We start from the raw sequence: 19,608 nt of genomic DNA, 5'->3' as shown, positions 1-19,608 counted from the left end.
TAATGCTATTCTCCGGCCCTCCACGCCTCCATTCCTGCTCCAAACAGCTGCAATAAATTCTGCCCTAGAAGTGCAAACTGTCTACTGCAGTGTTGCTGTAGTTATTGTTTCCCCAAATGAGGCCCAGTAGGTTTACCTTGATTGGATATGTAGCCTGCACTTAATTATCTTCATTACAGAATGTGTCCTATTTCCAATCCTCTGTCGGCCCAAAGCAGAGGACGCTCTAGGAATAACATTTTCATACATGTTTGCAAAGATAGGCTAAAAAAAAATTGGAAGATAGTTTATTTGATGCTGCTAATTTACTATACAGATGGAGAAACTCTTCATTTCAGTCTCTTGAAAGACATCTAATAGAAAGCCTTTCATCCCACTTCGATTCAAAACAGGCCCAGAAGGTGAAATTACAGGGTTATAATTCTCAGTCCTACCCAGGCCCTCAGCTTTACTGCTTCTTTGGTGTTGCTGTTTTCTACTGTGGATTTCTATTTGTCATAACGCTACTGAAGTATTTCTGCTATGGTCCCAGTGTCCAAATTTTTAAAAACAATGTTGTTTTGTGCCATCAGTACCTGCCTATTTTTGGCAGAATAAGAGCATGGATGTGATATGTACCTGCTTTAAGGAGTATGATCTGATCATTCTGACACAGGTCCATGAATCCACTGATCCGCTTGGCAAATTCCACCACGTACTGGATTGCATTTGTCACTTGGATTGCACACTGCTGCCACATGGCCTCACATGACTGTTCAAACATAGGATCACAATAAATGTACTGTACAAAAGACATCAGCAGGCTATATACTGCAGTTTGTAAATCTGTCAAGTAATAGTGACAGTGATCAATTTGTTTCTTTATCTTAACTTTACACTTGTTATAAATTAAACATATATGTGTGCTTTTTGTGACAATAGAGGAGGATACCCTGCAAACAGTAACTCATGGAAAATATTATGATAAAACCCTGCTTTACTCCCATGTTAATAGAACAGTTGCAGTCCAGCCCAATCTTCGTTTACCTCTGTGACAATCCTGCAGAACAGGATTCTGGCTTTAGTGCCTGAAGTTAAGCTGCTTTCATGCCTGTGTTGCAAAGGGTACAGTATCCAGCAAGTTTTTAAGGTGCAACCCCCAACTGTCATAATGCAATGGCTGAGGCAGAGTTTTTCATTGATTGCATGAGAAAGAACAAGGTTATACTCTCATTACTGTGGATGGCTATCAAGGGTTAAAATCAGGAATATAATCTCAATGGAATTTGTGTTCTTATTGTATCATCTCTGTAAACAGATTTGTATCCCCAGTATAAAATATTTTTCCCCAACAATTTTAGTTTGGAGTAAATGAGAATGTTATTTTACATTAATTTTTGTGTTTTTAATGTGTGAAGACAAACTGAAATAAACAGGAGATAATTTGTGCATAAACTAATACATTGTTTTATTTAATAATTTTACTTTTTATAGTAATTGTTCAAGATCCCTTAAAGTGGGTTTAATCAGTACCTTATTTTGAAAATTCCTGATTTCCTCTTGTGTATAGGGCTGCCAGGCAAGCTGCTTCAATTCATCAGTTGTGTACTGGCAAGTCTCTGAATGTGATTCCACCACATTCTGTGCTATCCGATCTGGACAAGAGAAGAGGATATGGGTTTTAAGGAGATGATACAAAACACGCTGCTCAGAACTAGCCATACTCATGAATTTAATCCAATGGATCCAATTTACAATGGCAAAATATATGGCATTTCTAGGCTCTTGTTTCATGTGCTCTCCTATAGGGTCAGGACATACTGTAGCAAGGCATCTAACGACGTCTGCTGTTAGTTATACGTGCTGTTACACCCTCCAACACAAAAAGGTTTTTGCCCAGCAAGTTGGAAATCCGAGCTGATAACAGCTGATAAAAGTGATGGAAACAGGGCATTTGGAGCCTGGGTGAATAGGGCAGCCAACAGGATATTTCCTTCACCAATGAGATTTAAGGATGGGAAATTTAATGTTAAATCAGGTGTAGAAAGAGAAATCAGACAGGGAAAGAAACATTGGCTTGCGGGAGAGAAGAGAAAAATATAGCAACGTTATGGTGCAGAATTTGCTCTCAACCTAACAGGTGAGGCTAATAGCACTTGCTGCTATTTATACTGAATATATAAATGGTACAGAAGTGTAAGACACGGAGCAGACATGCAGTTAAATGCAAAAATCCAAAAGTTGCTGTCTGTGTTATGCCACTCTGCCATTAGCTTTGTGGAAACGGCATTTTGCTGTCTGGTTTTCCATTGAAGGTCATGAAGTTCCTGTACTTGCGAGGTAGATACAAACGAAACCGACAGCAGATATTTAGGGCTAGCAATTAGTATCCAAGTACCTTTTTAATGACATGATAATTGTTAATTATCTGGCACTAAAAATTAACTATTCCATGCATGGAGTCTCATTCCTTCAGGTTTTGAATTTTTCAGGGAGATTTTCCTTACTTTACCTTTCTTTTTCCTCTCTCAATCCAATCTCCCTTTCCTTCTCTTTATCTCTCTCTCTCTGTATCTCTTTTGACATTGTAGTCACCCTCCTTCCCAGTTCTACATGTGTTTCTATTTTCATTGGTTAAGGAGATACCGGCCCTGTTCATTCAGGTCCCCGATGCCCTATTTCTCTTGTTGCACCATCACTTTCAGCATCTTAGTGGGCAAAATCTTTTTGAGGTGGAGCAAGTCAAACTAACGGCAGATGTCATGAGATGCCCAGCTACATTCAATGCATGTCAATGGCGACACAGACAACGAAATGCCGTTTTTGCAAAGCTAATGGTGGAGTGATGACAGCAACTTTTGGATATTGGTAGTTAACTGCACACCTGCTCCTCCACTGAAGTTGCTGTCTGATTTGCACATAAATAACAGAGAGCACCATTAGCCTCAATTACTTTGACAGTAAATTCTGGCCCATGATGACATTTCATTTCCATAATTTGTGATAGTAGGATTACTCTCACTTCCAAGTTATACACAAATATTTGGACAGAAGTTTTACAGTGTGTCCTTATAATGACTTCAAGGAGAAACTTTCATTTTGCAATATAGCAGGTAATGAAAGGGAGAAAATTGAGGATCTCTCCAGATAGATGAATTAAGATGGGCCAAATGGCCTTTCATGTCAATAATTATTTGACAATCTTACAAGCAGAATGGCAGCCCACACATCTGCATATTGACTTAATAAGGAGTAGTGATACATACCTATCTCTGCCATTGAAATTTCTGTGACTAGCTGACTGTTCTCTGGTGAGGGATATGAGAACAAACTGGGCTCCAGCATAATTTCATATATGGACTCCTGTTTAATATGTTTAATGTCATTCACATCCATAGCAGACTGATCTGGAGATGGTTCGGCAGAGGCTGAAAGATCAAAGTTATAAAAACTGCTCCCTCCTTCAGGGGTCAGTGGAAAGTCAAACAGAAGCCCGTCTGAGAATGTGCTGCTGATGTCATCCAGATCTCCCAGTCCACTACTGACACTGTTTGTGTAGACTCGTGCAAGTCCTTCTGAACCTTCCTTTGCTGCCAGCTGCTCCTGGTGCTGTTGATGTTTCTGTACCTCTGCGTAGAGGCTGTCACGTTGCTTTTTGGACATGCGACCAAACTTCACGGCTATAGGAAAGTAAGGCAAAACCCTTATTAGTAGTTGTATGGTCACCAATCCCTTTATTAATAATTGTACAATCATATGATTACTAATCCGATAGTTGTTTTGGGCGCTTAAATGAGAGACACATCTTTGTTTAAAAGGAAAAGCGTTTCTTCAGAAATCGGCCAATCTTTGTCGGAATTTTTGTCTTCCATTTCTGCATATGATTTTGAAAACTCTTTCTGCTGATCAGATCACCTTTATTCGCCATTAAAAATGATTTTAAGAAAACAGAAAACCCCCCAAATATTATCTATTTCCCTTGCAATTAAATGTCTCGCTCATCCAGGTGAGAGTAAAATTCTTTTCACTTTTGGTACTCTAAAATATTACAGCTCAGGTGGTGTGAGCTGTATGCAGAGTAAAGACTCCTTCCTCTGCCCCAACGATCTGTCTGAACCCAAAGCTTAAAATGATTGAGAATCAGCAGGTGGAAAACAGGTCACTGATCCCCTACTGTCCACCTTCTGCCTGGCAATAAAACCAGCTTTAAGATGTTTTCTGATGTCCAACGTAAGCCAAAGAATTGCTTTTGTTTCGGGAAAACTTCCGCTCGCACCATTAACTACCTTTCATTTAGGTGCTTTTCTTTTTTTAAAAAAACAGCGAAAATACATTCAAAAAGCCAATATTAAAAGTAACTTTTTTCTAAATCCTTTCTGTGGAAATAATTAAAAACTGCCAAAATGTGAGAGTAACTCATTTGACTTTTTAAAAGCTGCACTAAAGGTGAACATTAATCCAACATTCTTCCAATGCAGACATTTTTTTTAAAAAAGTGACCGAACATGATACAGAAGAATGGAAAGCAGAGAGTCTAAAAATCAACTGATGCTTTATCAAGTTATATCTTAGTAAAATACAGCAACAAGAAATTGCTGAGAAAGCTGCTTATTGCTAAAGTGCATTCCATTTCCCAGTTCCACAGCAACATTCCATCAGCAGCCTAACAGTAGTCAAACACTGATAAATACATTACTATCCTACCAAGAAAAACAGTGCTTGTACAAGGGGAGATGCTCAGGGTTTCTGTAAACCGCAGATAAAAATAACCAATTTGGAAATCTTTGGAATACTGTCCATTCACTCACTCATTCATCTAAAGAAATGCAGAATAGTCAAATTGGTTAAACTTCTAAATTGTGCTGCTGCCTGCAGGTGAAATCTACTGGTAGATGGACCAGGTATCAAGTGTTCTTATTTTTAAAAAAATGATAATTGGGGAATACATTATGCCTAGATCAAGGAGGAGTAATAGGAAATTGAGATGCTTGATTTCATGCCTTGAATTCAATACTTGAACAAAATTTATAGTTTGGCCAGGAATGTGTTTATTTGGGTCCAATGTAGTGAACTTATACTAGCAGATTGAGAAGAGTTCAAATCCAATATGATCTAAATCTATATCTGGCTGTCTCACAAGCAAGCCTGAGCCAGCATGAATGCCAGAATGGAGCCAGGCTCTCACTGAAGTGCTGCCAGTAACTTTTGCTAATAAGAATCAGTTGAACAGCTTGTTGGACCTGGGGTCTGTTTTGCCTCCAAAATCAACAAACAATCTAAGCAAGGCCAATTTACAATTTCCTAATTGTGGATAATTCTTAAAACACATAAACAGACAAAAGAAGTTAGCAAATACTGCATTAAGTATAGGGTGATTTATGAAAAGACAGACTGGCTTAGCCAGTTCCAGTTTTCTCTCTTACCGTCACGTGACATTCCAAGAGTAAGACACTTCTGCAGTCGGCAGTGCTGGCAGCGATTCCGATTGGTACGATCAATCAAGCAATTCCTCTGACGAGGACACGAATACGCAGCATTATTCTGCTGGCTTCTCCTGAAGAAACCCTGGTTCAGAAAATGAGATTTTTAAAAACTTACAAGGCAGTTCATAATTGTGTCAATTTGGGATAGCACACAGCATTCCCATACCCTCCTAGCTTCAGAGTTAGATACTGCCAAGAAATAGTAGGTATCCCACTGCTTGGGACAAGAGGTTGACACAGATTCATAACAACACGTGCCTCTTTCCATTTATTGAATAAATAACTACATAACAGCGAGTACACTTCAAAAGTACATTGAAACCTGCAAATTACGGACATCTTAGAGACCGACAGCAGCTCTCCTTTATTTCCAGCTCCCCCTATTCACAAAGTGGTCATTGTACACTCTGTATAACATATTCAGTAGAATGGGGAGTTCTTTCCCAGCATCCATCGAGGCAAGGAAACCACTCTACTCCTGGGATGAAGCTGTGCAAACATTCAATTCCAGAGATAAAGTGGCTTCTCTGGAACCATGGATACGGGATAAAGACCTCCCACATTCCACAAAAGCTGCTGCTGCCTCGGACAGACCTGTGTCTCCCGTGTTCTAAGTTGGAAAAGGGCTTGGTGCATTGAAAGCAGTCTGTCGTTTATAATTTGAGAGTGCCCATGGTTTCAGAGCACCTCTTGCAAGCCATTTGTTTATCTGCAGGTGTCTTTTTTTTTTAAAAAAGACGTGTGTTTATACAGGTTTCACTATAACTAATTGACTACAATGTACTTTGGAACATCTTGAGAATATGATAGGCATTGCATTATTGTCACAATGGCCGGAATTTTTCGTTGGGCAGTGGGGGGCGAGGCCATCCACCAGCTGAAAAGTTGGTGGCGAGCCTGCCTCCACCAGGCCTGGGGAGCCAGACTGGATTTTATGTTCCCCGGCCTTTAATTGGTGTTGGGCGGGACTTGCACCTCCTTAACCAGGAGCAGCGGGCACTGCTGGGACTACGCCCAGCTATCCGAAGAAGATGAAGGACAGCTCTGGAAAAAAGTTAAGTTTTTAGGGCCTTGCTGGGGACATTTGGTCAGGCCCTGGTGAGGCAAGGGGGGGGGGGGGTTGTCGGTTAGGGGAGCAGGGGGAGTGTTGTGTGTTGGGGGAGGTTGGGGCTTCTGAGACGGCCCCCCCCCATGGGGGACAGAGTGCCCGATCAGGAAGGACCCCCCACCCCGAGCCCGCAAGAAGGCCACCTGCTTTGATGAGGCGGGCTTTCTGAGGCCTCAGCCAGTGGCGGCAGGTGGAGGCCCTTAAGTTCCAGTTCATTGGCCACTTAAAAGCCTTGATTGGCCTGGGGCGGGTGGGCCTTTTCTTGCTGCCGCCGCCCCACGTAAATTGGCGACGGGGGCTGGGAATGCACCCCCCACCCCCCCGACCCCAGCCCGCTCGTTTGGAAGGGGGGGGGAGGCGGGGTGGTAGGAGCAAAATTCCGGCCATTATCTTTATTGCACAATGTTTTTGTAGGAATGATTCTTTAAGCTATTTTCTCTCATCTCTCTTCCTGTGAGCCCCATTATGTACTTGTAGCTCAGAGAGCAGTTGGCAGGCAACCTGCATCCAGGCTTTGATACTGCTACTTAACCAGAGGGCTGTAGAGCTGGAGGAGGTTATGGAGATAGCGAAGGGCGATGCCTTAGAGGGATTTGGAAATAGGAAGGAGAATTTTAAAATTGAGGCTTTACCAGATTGGGGCCAATATAGGTCAGCAAGCACAGAGATGCTTGGTGAATGGGACTTGCTGCAAGTTAGGTTAAAGGCAGTAGATTTTTGGATTCGCTCAAGATTATGGGGGAGAGGGGGTATAGGAGGCTAGCCAGGACAGCATTGGAATAGTCAGTGACAAACATCAAAATTAAATGTTGCTCTGGCTAGCCTAAAATCATAAAAGCTATACTTCAACACCGAGGAATTTTTTCGTTCTGGCTATAAACATGAATAATGTCAACTTAAAATAAATAACTCTTGTTAAAGTTCTATATTGACCTCGGCTTAGATTCTCAATTGTTATTCATGATAATGACCTGTGTCAGCATTGTCTACTGCAGTTACTGCACCATGCTACTTTCAGATATGGTGGGGAAGGTTGCAGCTTGTCTGTGGTAAATGTAAGTTATAAATTTAGTGGCACTGTATCAATTTTTATTAGAATACATGGATATTGTTACGACCGCGGCGGGAGCAACGCACTGTCAATTCAGTCTCGTCACTCCACAAATCGCAGCATATTATCAAAGATTTCCAACCAACCTGCAAACAGCCAAATTAAACACTCTAGTAACCCCCGGAATAAAACAGACCAAACCAGATATCTTTAGATAACAACAAATTAACTATTTATTAAAACTAAAACTTAAACACTATTAAGATAAACCTATGTCTAAAGACCTTATAACTTCTTATTTTAATCTAACTCCCCCATTTGCACACATACACTCAAAAATAACAGTAGTTAACCAGTTTTAAAAGTGGCGTTTTAAAAAATTAACTGTTTAAGAATAAGAAACAAGTAAGTTTTTGTGGGCTATGTTCCTGATTGATAAAGGTATTCTAATGTGAAAATAATCGAATGCTACTTGAATTCACTTGGATTTGATGAAGCAGTCTGTTTTTGATAGGCATTCAAACTCTTCAGCTGCAGCAGGCATTAACAGTTCCTTCAGCAATACCAAATAGTCTCTTAAAAGGGTTATTTCCTCTTTAGGCAATTAATTCAGCCTGTAGCTCCTTGTAGAATTTCTGCTGAGAGGGAATGGACTGTTCTTTTCTCTTCAGTACGCTTCGCTGGTGCGTCTGGTTCAGATGGGTTTTTGCCAGTTTTACATACAGTCAAACCAAAACATTATACCATATCCTGCTGTTGCGAAGGGAACAAAATGCAGCTGCAGCACACTGTGCCCCAGAAATCCAAACCTTCGCTCCTTGTCTTAAAGGCACACTGTGTTAATCCAAGGAGAAAATAAATACAGTTCCATGACAATATAGAGTGAGCTGAGAACGGTGGCTGTTCAGAATTCCTGCCAACAACTTTGGTCCACCGTGTGTCAGCCGTGGCTCAGTATTAGCACTTTTGCCTCAGAGTCAGAAGATTGTAAGTTCAAGTATCCCCTCCAGGACCGGAGCACAAAAATCAAGACCAAGACCATCACTCTAGTGCAGAAGTGAGGGAGTGCTGCACTGTCGTAGGTGCCGTCCTTTGGTTGAGATGTTCAACCGAGGCTGTCTCAGTTGTATGTAAAAGATCCCATGGCACTAATTCAAAGAAGGGCAGGGGAGTTATCCTCGGTGTCCTGGACAATATTTATCCTTCAATCGACATCATAAAAACAGATTAGCTGGTCATTATCACATTGCTGTTTGTGGGAGTATGCTGTGCACAAATTGACTGCTGCATTACTACATTGCAACAGTGACTGCATTTCAAAGGTACGTCATTGGCTGTAAACTGCTTGGAGATGTCCGGTGGTCATAGAGTCATTTATGGCATAGGAGGAGGCCATTCGGCCCATCAAGTCCATGTCAGCTCTCTGCGGAGCAATCCGGTCAGTCCCACTCCCCCGCTTGATCCCCATAGCCCTGCAAGTATATTTCCCATCCAATTTCCTTTTAAAATCATTGATTGTCTCAGCTTCCACCCTCATGGGCAGTGAGTTCCAGGTCATTACCACTTGCTGCGTAAAAATGTTCTTCATATTCCCCCTGCATTTCTTGCCCAAAACCTGAAATCTGTGTCCCCTAATTTGTACCATCAGTTAATGGGAACAGTTTTTCCTGTCTAACTTATCTGAGCCTCTCATAATCTTGTATACCTCTACCAAATCTTCCTTCAATATCCTTTGCTCCAGGGAGAACAACCCCAGCTTTTACAACCTAACCTTGTAACTAAAATCCCCATCCCTGAAACCATTCTAGTAAATCTTCTTTGCAACCTCTCAAGGCCCCTCACATCCTTCCTAAAGTGTGATGACCAGAACTGAATGCAATACTCTAGTTGGAGCCTAACCAGCGCTTTCTAAAGGTTCAGCATAATCTCCCTGCTTTTGTACTCAATACCTCTATTTGTGAAGTCCAAGCTCCCATACGCTTTGCTAACGACTCTCTCAGTATGTCCTGCCACCTTCAAAGATCGATGCATTTTCATCCCTAGGTCCTCGGTCCCTGCACACTCTTTAAAACTGCAACTTTAAATCTATATTGGGTCACCCTATCCCTTCTGCTAAAATGCATCACCTCACACTTCTCTGTAATTAAATTCCATCTGCCACTTGTCTGCACATTCTGCTGGCCTATATTTCTTGTTGCAGAAGGTTCATGTCATCCTCAGTGTTTGCCACAACTCCAAGTTTGGTGACATTGGCAAATTTTGAGGTTCTACTCTATATTCCAAGAAACAAGTCACTTATATCTAGCAAAAAAAAGCAGTGGTCCTAGCACTGACTCTTGGGGAGCACAACTGTCTACCATCCTCCAGGCTGAAATACAACCATTTACCACGACTCATAAAAGACGGATAAAAAAGGAGGGGGTGTAGCATTATTAGTTAAGGAATCAATAACAGCTCTGAGGAGGGATGATATGCTAAATGAATCATCAAATGAGGCCATATGGGTGGAGATCAGAAATAAAAAAAGGGCAGCCACACTACTAGGAGTGTACTATAGACCCCCAAATAGTGAGAGGGAGATAAAGGAACAAATATGTAGGCAAATTTCTGAGTGCAAAAACTATAGGGAATAATAGTTGGGGATTTCAACTACCCTAATACCAACTGGGATACAAACAGTGTGAAGGGCACAGAGGGCACAAAATTCTTGAACCGAATTTCAAGAGAACGTTTTTTTAGCCAGCACGTAACAAGCCCAATGAGAAGGGGTGCAATTCTAGATTTAGTCTTCGGTAATGAAGCTGGGCAAGTAGATGAAGTAGCAGTGGGTGACCATTTTGGAGGTAGTGATCATAATACAGTTAGTTTTAGCATCATCATGGAAAAGGACAAAGATAAGACAGGAGTTAAAGTTCTAAATTGGGGGAAGGCAAATTTTACAAAACGGAGAGGCGACCGCAAGTGGACTGGAGACAGCTACTGGAAGGAAAAATCAGTGGCAAACCAGTGGGAGGCCTTCAAAAGCAAGATTCTACAGGCACAGTAGGCATGTCCCCACAAAGATAAAGGGTGGTACAGCCAAATCTAGAGCCCCCTGGTTATCTTGAGGCTTACAGGGTAATTTGAAGCAGAAAAAGAAAGTTTATGACGATCACAAAAAACTTAACACTTTAGAAAGCCTAGAGTAGTATAGAAAGTGAAGGGGTGAAGTAAAAAAGGAAATTCGAAAAGCAAAGAGAGGACATGAAAAAATATTGGCAAGTAAAATCAAGGAAAACCCAAAAGATGTTTTATCAGTACATTAAGAGCAAGAGGATAACTAAGTAAAGGGTAGGGCCTATCAGAGATGTACAAGCGAACTTACACCTGGATGCAGGTGATGTGGGCAGGGTTCTTAAATGAGTTTTTTGCATCCGTCTTCACAAAAGGAGAGGGATGATGCAGACATTGTAATAAAAGAGGAGGAGTGTGAAATATTAGATACGATTAACAAAATGAGGGAGGAAGAACTGGAAGATCTGATATCCTTGAAAGTGGATAAATCACCAGGGCTGGATGGATTGCATCCCAGGTTGTTAAAAGGAAGCCAGGGAGGAAATAGCAGATGTGCTGAGGATCAGCTTCAAATCCTCACTGCATACAGGCGAAGTGCCAGAGGATTGGAGGTCTGAGAATATTATACCATTGTTTAAAAAGGGTGTGAGAGATAGGCCAAATAATTATAGGCCGGTCAGTCTGACCTCATTGCTGGGTAAATTATTAGAATCAATTCTGAGGGACAGGATAAACTGCCAATTAGAAAGGCACAGACTGATCAGGGATAGTCATCATGGATTTGTTAACATGTCTTACTAACTTAATTGAATTCTTTGAGAAAGTAACAGGGAGGATTGATGAAGGTAGTGCAGTGGATGTGGTCTACATGGATTTTCGTAAGGCATTTGACAAGGTCCCACATGGCAGACTGGTCAGTAAAATGAAAGCCCATGGGATACAGGGGACTGTGGCAGATTGGATCCAAAATTGGCTCAGTGACAGGAAGGAAAGGGCAGGAGTCGACGGATGTTTTTGTGAATGGAAAGCTGTTTCCAGTGGCGTTCCACAGGGCTCAGTGTTGGGTCCCTTGCTGTTTATGGTATATAGTGATGATTTGGACTTAAATGTAGGAGGCATGATTGGGAAATTTGCTGATGACACAAAAATTGGTCATGTAGTTGTTAGTGAAGAGGGTGGCTGTAGACTCCAGAATGATACCAATGGTTTGGTTGAGTGGGCAGAAAAGTGGCAAATGGAATTCAATCCTGAGAAGTGTGAGGTAATGCACTTGGGGAGGGCAAATAAAGCAAGGGAATACACAATAAATGGGAGGATATTGAGAGGGTAGAAGGGAGAGACCCTGGAGTGCATGTCCACAGGTCCCTGAAGGTGGCAGGACAGGTAGATAAAGTGAAGAAGGCATATGGAATGCTTTCCTTTATTGGCCGAGGTATAGAATACAAAAGCAGGGATGTAATTCTGGAACTGTATAAAACGCTGATTAGGCCACAGTTGGGAGTGTTGCATACAGTTCTGGTCGCCACATTACAGGAAGGACATAGTTGCTTTGGAGAGAGTGCAGAGGAGATTTACAAAAATGTTGCCAGGGCTTGAAAGTTGCAGCTTTCAAGGAAAGATTGGATAGGCTAGGGTCATTTTCTTTAGAACAGAGGAGGCTGAGGGGTGACTTAATTGAGGTGTACAAAATTATGAGGGGCCTAGATACAGTACACAGGAAGGACTTGTTTCCCCTAGCAGAAAGGGGTCAATTACCAGGGGGCACAGATTTAAGGTGATTGGTAGAAGGATTAGAGAGGACATGAGGAGAACATTTTCACCCAGAGGGTGGTGGGTGTCTGGAATTCACTGCCTGGAATAGTGGTGGAGGCAGAAACCCTCAATTCTTTTAAAAGGTACCTGGACTTGCACCTGAAGTGCTGTAACCTGCAAGGCTAAGGACCAGGTGCTGGAAGGTGGAATTAGATTGGGCGGCTAGTTTTTTCAGCCGGCATGGACACGATGGGCTGAACGACCTCCTTCTTTGCTGTAATTTTTCTATGATTCTATGACTCACTGTTTTCTGACCTTATGCCAATTTTTTAACCAATTGGACACTGGCCCTCCTATTCCATGAATCGCAATTTTTATAACCGGTCTTTTAAGTGGTACTTCATCAAACGCTTTCTTAAAATCCATGTAGACATCTACCGCATTCCCTTCATCAACCTTCTCTGTTACTTCAATAAAAAATTCAATCAGATTAGTCAAGCATGATCTGCCTTTTACAAATCCATGCTGGCTCTTCTTAATTAACTCAAACCTCTCCAAGTGCCTGTTAGTTTATTCTCTGATTATTATTTCTAAAACCTTACCCATCACGGACATTAAACTCTGGTCTGTAGTTGCTGGGAACCACCTAACACCCTTTCTTGAATAAGGATGTCACATTTGGTCATGAAATGTGTTATATAAATGCAAGTCTTTCTTTTTTATTGCCCATTACTATCATTTTCTGTGAGACTCTTTTTCTCTATCTGAAATCTTGCACAAAACTAAACTTGATAAATACATCTACATGAACATGCCTTATCAATTACCTTCTCCACATGATCCACAATTAACTATAGTTTCAGTGCAAGTCATAATGAAATGAAAGCTGAGAACTCACACAGAAGTGAACAGTTTAACAATTTTAACTGCTATTCTGAATTTCACAAAAACTGAGCATCTTTGAAACCAAAATTTTTCAGTTAGCAATCAGACAGGAACTTCCCAACAGTTCAAAATAATTTGCATGTTGTAGTGGGGAACCAACCCTATTCTTTTTAGACTTGGGTCTCCATATAATTCACATGGCTGGAACAAAGTTATCCTCTATCAGACTGTTGTCCAGCAACCTAAATCAGTTGTTATCAACCTACATGTCGATAGCCTAAAGCAAATCAGAGGATCACCGAGCAATCTGGGCAAGTTCCACATATTCGACCTACAAGTACGGAAGATGTCATACCAATCTTGGTTTGTGGTTAGGCTCCAGAATCAACTTTCATATTTTGTATTGCATCGAGGAAAAGGATGTGAGCCACTAGTTATGAGCATCACTATTTCCCAGAAGTAATTCCATATCATACACTGCCTGTAATTTGGCAATAACTGAAGAATCTCACTCAAAGCAGTCATAAACACAACTGGTCTCAGAAACAAGGGGCTGAATTTTATGTCTGCAGCGGGTGAAAAAATTGGTGGGCCGCATGCCAAATAGATGCCGCAATCTCAAGCGCAGCGGCTCATTTAAATGGCTGCAGCAGGCTGCCCCTGCCGATCATGATGAAGGGGCGGGCTGTCCATCCCCGGCAATGGTATCAGCTACCTGTCAGCCCTACCGGCTAATTTAAAAAGAGAGATTGAATGAAATTCAATAAATGCATTTCTTTTGCCCCTCTCCCACCCCCTCCAACAACTACTGAATTAATTGGTCCCCCCCCACCCCTAAAAATCACTTTCCTTTACCATCTGACCTTCTGCCTCCTCCTCCCCCAAGCTGCACAAACTTTCAACTACAACCCTTTCCACCATTCCCTACAGCTATGACGTTAATTTGACCCCATCCTCCTCTCAGCACTGATAAACTTACCTCCTACCCCCTCCCAAAGAGTGTTGCGTCCTGCTTCCCCGGGAGGGGATCCAAGGGCCCCAGAGTGCTGGCCGCCGGGCTGAAGAGTGCAGCGGGACATCAAGATTAATGCTAAGTACATGCAAATCTATTAATTTACTTTATCTGCATATGGTGATTGTGCTCCCGTTGCTGAGCAGTGGTGGGGGGGGGGGGGGGGGGGGGCCGCCACGGTGCCCTGCCGCCGCTGAGAGGATCAGGCCAGGCCCTGCTGGTGTTGAGGTCGGTGGCGGGCCTTATCCAGGGCCATTTTCAGGCCCCCTTACCACGGATCCAAACTTCGAGAGCTCCTTAAAATCCAGCCCAATTAAGATAAATTTGATTGCACAGTATGTTTCCCTAAACTGAAGGTCAACACATTGTTAGCTTCAGTCTTGAAAGTATGTTATAATTTGCATCAAACCTCTTATTTTGTCCAGGGAGAAATTTGAGAATGAATGGGAGAAAATAATGTCCTGTCCACAGCACCAATAGTCCCTTTCCTTTTGAATGACACAAAAGTCATGTTACTCAGAAAAATCATATAAAAGGAGCAAGAAGAAGAAATAAGTTTATTAGTCAGGAAGCACAATGACAACTTCAGAAAGTTGCTGGTTGATGTTCGCTATTGTGAAAATGAACCTGCAGAGGGTCCCTCCTGGTTGCACGTTGAAATGGCAAACCATTACTAGTCAGTGCACCCTTCCCAATCTTCTCAGCTCTCCCCAGGTCAGGTGCCAGCATCCCTGCCTGCTGATCTTTGTTTTCTTCATAACCTCTTGGGGCACGACTAGCATCCCCAGCACCCCAGTTACGTCCTGATGACTCAAGAGCAGCAGAGAAACTTAGGGTTAAGATTTTTTAAAAATCAAGTGGGAGGACAGGTTGATAAGCTGATAGTAGATCCTAGGTTTTATTAACAGGGGTATAGCATTCAAACCTAAAAAAGTAATACTAAATTTATACAAGTCATTAGTTAGGGCACAGTTCGAATATACCCGGTTGATCACCTTACTTTAGGAAGGATGTTAAGGCCTTGTAGAATCCAGAAAGTGTTTAGTTTGATGATATTAGGAAGGAACAAGAAAAAGGAAGACCTTTGCATTAGAACTGAGAATATTGAGAGGAAATCTAATAGAGGTGAGCAAAATGATGAGACACTTTGCTAAAGTAAAATTGGGAAATATTTTTGTGATCCTTAATTAGACAGCATGAAATGAAGATTACTACAAAACGTACAAAAAGACTTTAAAAGAATTGGTTTGCACAGAGGGCTGTTGGGACATAGTGGTGGAAGAAGAAACCAAAGTAGCTTTTAGATGAGTAGATAACCATTTGAAAAAGAAACATTTAAAAGGATGTGGGGAAAGGGCAAGGGAATGGATCCAATTAGATAGCTTTTTCAAAAGAACTGGTACAAGTGCAATGGCCACCTTCTGTAATTCTATTTTAAATCTCCAACTGGACTGGCTCCTCCCTCCCTCCTGACTAAGGAAACTGAACAGAGCAGTGGCAGGAAAGGAGAGATGATAAATTAGGAGAAATTAAATATGTGCTTTATTCTCACTTACTTTACATCCTTCACATGTAATGACTCCATAGTGGATTCCTGAAGACTTATCTCCACAGATTTTACATGGTATCACTTCTATTTGGGCTGAAACAAAAGAAGAAACAAAGGTAAGAAACCAATTAAACAATGATTTCTTCGTCACTTCCAAATGAATTCCAAACCTAGTGAAAAATCACACTAATATTTACTGAACAGGAATTAATTTTTTTGCAAAATGTTACTAGGGAAATTAAATTGAATCACTCAAAGTCCTTTATCCAGGGACCTTGAACTCATATTACCTTCATGTCCCCTACATTTGAAAAACAAGCTTCAAATTATTTAGTTACTAATTTTGAGCCACAGACTACATGCAATATAGATGCCATAGGTTAGGAAAAATATACAACCTACTGCCTGTAAATGAGCTTAATCTGCACACCCATTATATTTACAAGGATGTATCTACACTCTTATGCGTTATGGAATCCATCTTAGAGTGAACTTTGAAATACAAGCCCAGTGTGCATGCAAAGTTTTCCTGCTCTGACCACAGACTTTAGAATGGTATGAAAATAATATGTGCACCTTCATCACATTGTTCATATATATGCAACAAGGGCAATATGGTATGGTAATGTAACATCACAGTACCGCCACACACCTTTAGCCTGTGCAGATTTAAGTGGACGACATTCTGACATCCTGGAGATAAGCTTTGGGTTGTAAAAGTAGAAAGGAAAGAAAATAAATTTTGCAACTATACAACTTCCCTTTACCCAAACACAATGTTAAAAAGTAAACCACCACGCTTATAATCCTTTAAATTTGACAGACTGCACGCCTCAAATATGACTAATATGGTTGTTTGCTCTCGACGTTACAGATTTGAGCAGATTTATTACTATAGTTTGTTAGAAACAGTTCAATATTTCCACAGCAAATACATTTTCAACTAAGACAGTTTTGTTCTGAGAATACAAATATCCCTTGTGCATCATTAAAGCAATGCATGACACCAAGTCATATGCCTTTGGTTTGTTTATTCCAGACATAGCTCTTTGTATTTTTTTTTTTACACACTCTATTTACTGAAATTCTAACAGTTTATGTTCTAAGATACACCAGTGACTTTGCAATTGTTCACGTGATCACAAATATGAAATATATTTTTAACTATTTTGGTAAACAGGATCTAAAGCACAGACTGCCTGACAGTATGATTTTGTTTTGGGCACAGATGTTAATGACAATGTTAAGCCAGTGATTCAGGTACATCATTGTACTGAGATGAGACTTGCATTGGTAACAGACTGAGGCAAAAGGTTGGGGCCCGCAGGAAGATAAACACAGTCAAGCGATTCAAACAATACAAATAAAGCACGGTGCTGGAAATCCAAGATTAAAAACAGAAAAAGTTGGAAACACTGAGCAGGTCAGGAAGCAACCAGAGAAAATCAGTAGTGAATGTTTCAAGCTGTTAGCCCTTCCTTAAGCAATTTAGTTTCCTAAACTGAACCTGTAATGGCGGGTGCTAAATAAAAATGTGAACTAAATCAGACTGCACTGGAATATATATTAATATTGATTTATTTCTGTCTGTATTCCCTATGGAATATGGGCGGCACAGTGGCGCAGTGGTTAGCACTGCAGCCTCACAGCTCCAGCGACCCGGGTTCAATTCTGGGTACTGCCTGTGCGGAGTTTGCAAGTTCTCCCTGTGAACCGCGTGGGTTTTCACTGGGTGCTCTGTTTTCCTCTCACAGCCAAAGACTTGCAGCTTGATAGGTAAATTGGCCATTATAAATGGCCCCTAGTGTAGGTGGTAGGGGGATGTTGTAGGAATATGGGATTACTGTAGGGTTAGTAGAAATGGGTGGTTGATCGTCAGCACAGACTCAGTGGGCTAAAGGGCCTGTTTCCGTGCTGTATCTCTAAATAAATAAAATAATAAAAGTGACCGCATCTCTAAAGTAATCGACTGGTTGTAACACACAATTGGGGCGTCCTGTGGACGTGACAAAATGCAATCTAAATGCAAACTCTTTCTTTCACTCCAATGGCATAGCGTATTTATTTATGAGTAGCTCAGCTATACAGATCCAGGTTTGTTCCCAACTAGCTGGTTTTAGGCACAGCAGCTGCAGGGTTGCTACAATTGGTCTCAGTGCTTTGGATTAGAAGGGAAAATAAATTTATGAACTATGCTCCTACTCCTTAACCTATGACCAGTTTGATGCAGGTTCTGAAAGAGAGGGGGCAGTATCTAAAGAGAGGGAACTAGTTATGTCAGCTAGCACGGGGCCCAAAAAGGGAAGTTGGGTGATAAACAGTTTAGTGAGAATGGGGTCGAGAGAGCATGTGGTGGGTACCATGGACAAGATATGCTTGACAGTGACATGAAAGGAAATGGGAGGGAAAGTAATGGTAGATGTGGATTCAGGGCTACTTGGTTTAAGTCAGCGAAGATACAGGATCACTTTATCAAGTTCTATTTTCTATTTTAAGGTTGTTTTTGAGTAACTGCAAAACAAGTCCTTCGGCACTTTTCACTTCACTGTGTTTCCAAACTTCTCTTTACTCTTTTCAAGCTTTCATCACACCAGTCTCAAAGGGTTATTGATTTGCCTGTTGGGACAAGTACAGATATCGTGCCACTTGTCCCTGACAGGTAGATTAGATTGATCGCATTCTCCTGGACTGATTAAAAACTCAAGACCATTGCAATAGCCATCAGTTCAACTCTGCATTTGGAAATGAACAATCTACCCTATTTTGAATCTAATTTGTTAGCATGTCTGGCAATATTCAACAGCAGCTTGCAAAGTAAAATCTAACTAGAATGAATGATTATTTGATTTTGGGAGCAGCATTCTATAGGCCATTTCAGACAGGTATATCATGTTAGTGTGATATTCTATTCCTCTACTTTTGCTGTAATAAAAGTAATCTTTGAAAAATTACTCTACTTCAGATGTTAAAACATAGAATATATTTTAAATAATCATTGAAGGTTTTAGCAAATGTAGATGACTTTAAACATAATATATTTGTCTCAATTGTTTCACAGGTCTCTTAAGAACATAAAAAATAGGAGGAGCAGTATGTCATTTGCCGCTTTGAGCCTGCTCGGCAATTTAAAAAGATCATGGCTGATCTTCTACCTCAACTCAGCTTTCCACACTTTCCCCACATCCCTCAATTCCCTTAGTATCCAAAAATCTATCGATCTCTCTCCTGAACATAAACTTTTCCTCAGGATACAAGTTACATTTACAGGGCAACATTGATTACCCATACTTAACCAGATCAAAGGATATTGGGCCAAATTTTTAAATGGCTGCACAGGTGGGATGCAATTTCCTGCCACCGGCTGGTTTGCCAAAATGTTCTCACCTATGCCGGGCTATTTTTAAACATACCAGCCTGGGGGGAGTGGGGTGCGGGGTGAGGGGGTGGAGGGTGATGGCTACACGCCCGCAAGCTGCAGGTAGTTAATTAACCCAGAAGTGGCCTCCCAGCAACAGACCGCTCCAGCTAGCATTTTTAACACTCCCCACCCTTCCCTCTGTGGCTGTGAGTAAACGATGCTTGCAGCTGCAGCCACAGGCTGTCCCGTGGAGGGGTACCCCGTCTACAATGACCACCTAGCAGCTGTGGTCTTTTTTTATTTTTCAAGTTTTTAAAAAGTCTTCAGAAGGCCCCACCATTTTGAGACCCCCTCTCTTTCACCAACCTCGTTAGCAG

The 19,608-nt window shown here is 41.4% G+C and overlaps 1 protein-coding gene across 2 annotated transcripts in view; it reads right to left on the bottom strand.

Moving 5' to 3' along the window:
* LOC137351645 (nuclear receptor ROR-beta-like) overlaps positions 1-19,608 on the bottom strand; it is a 98,089-nt gene that overhangs the window by 23,733 nt on the left and 54,748 nt on the right. For both annotated transcript variants that reach the window (XM_068016296.1, XM_068016295.1), the window contains exons 2-6: positions 15,881-15,966; positions 5,403-5,544; positions 3,246-3,659; positions 1,513-1,634; positions 619-751 (exon numbers count right to left, since the gene is read on the bottom strand). In XM_068016296.1, coding sequence (XP_067872397.1) covers positions 619-751; positions 1,513-1,634; positions 3,246-3,659; positions 5,403-5,544; positions 15,881-15,966 — 897 coding nt within the window. The remainder of the gene's footprint in view (positions 1-618; positions 752-1,512; positions 1,635-3,245; positions 3,660-5,402; positions 5,545-15,880; positions 15,967-19,608) is intronic.

Source organism: Heterodontus francisci, chromosome 36 (assembly GCF_036365525.1).
Source record: "Heterodontus francisci isolate sHetFra1 chromosome 36, sHetFra1.hap1, whole genome shotgun sequence".
NCBI lineage: Eukaryota > Metazoa > Chordata > Chondrichthyes > Heterodontiformes > Heterodontidae > Heterodontus > Heterodontus francisci.
This window is presented reverse-complemented; position numbering and strand designations above follow the sequence as displayed.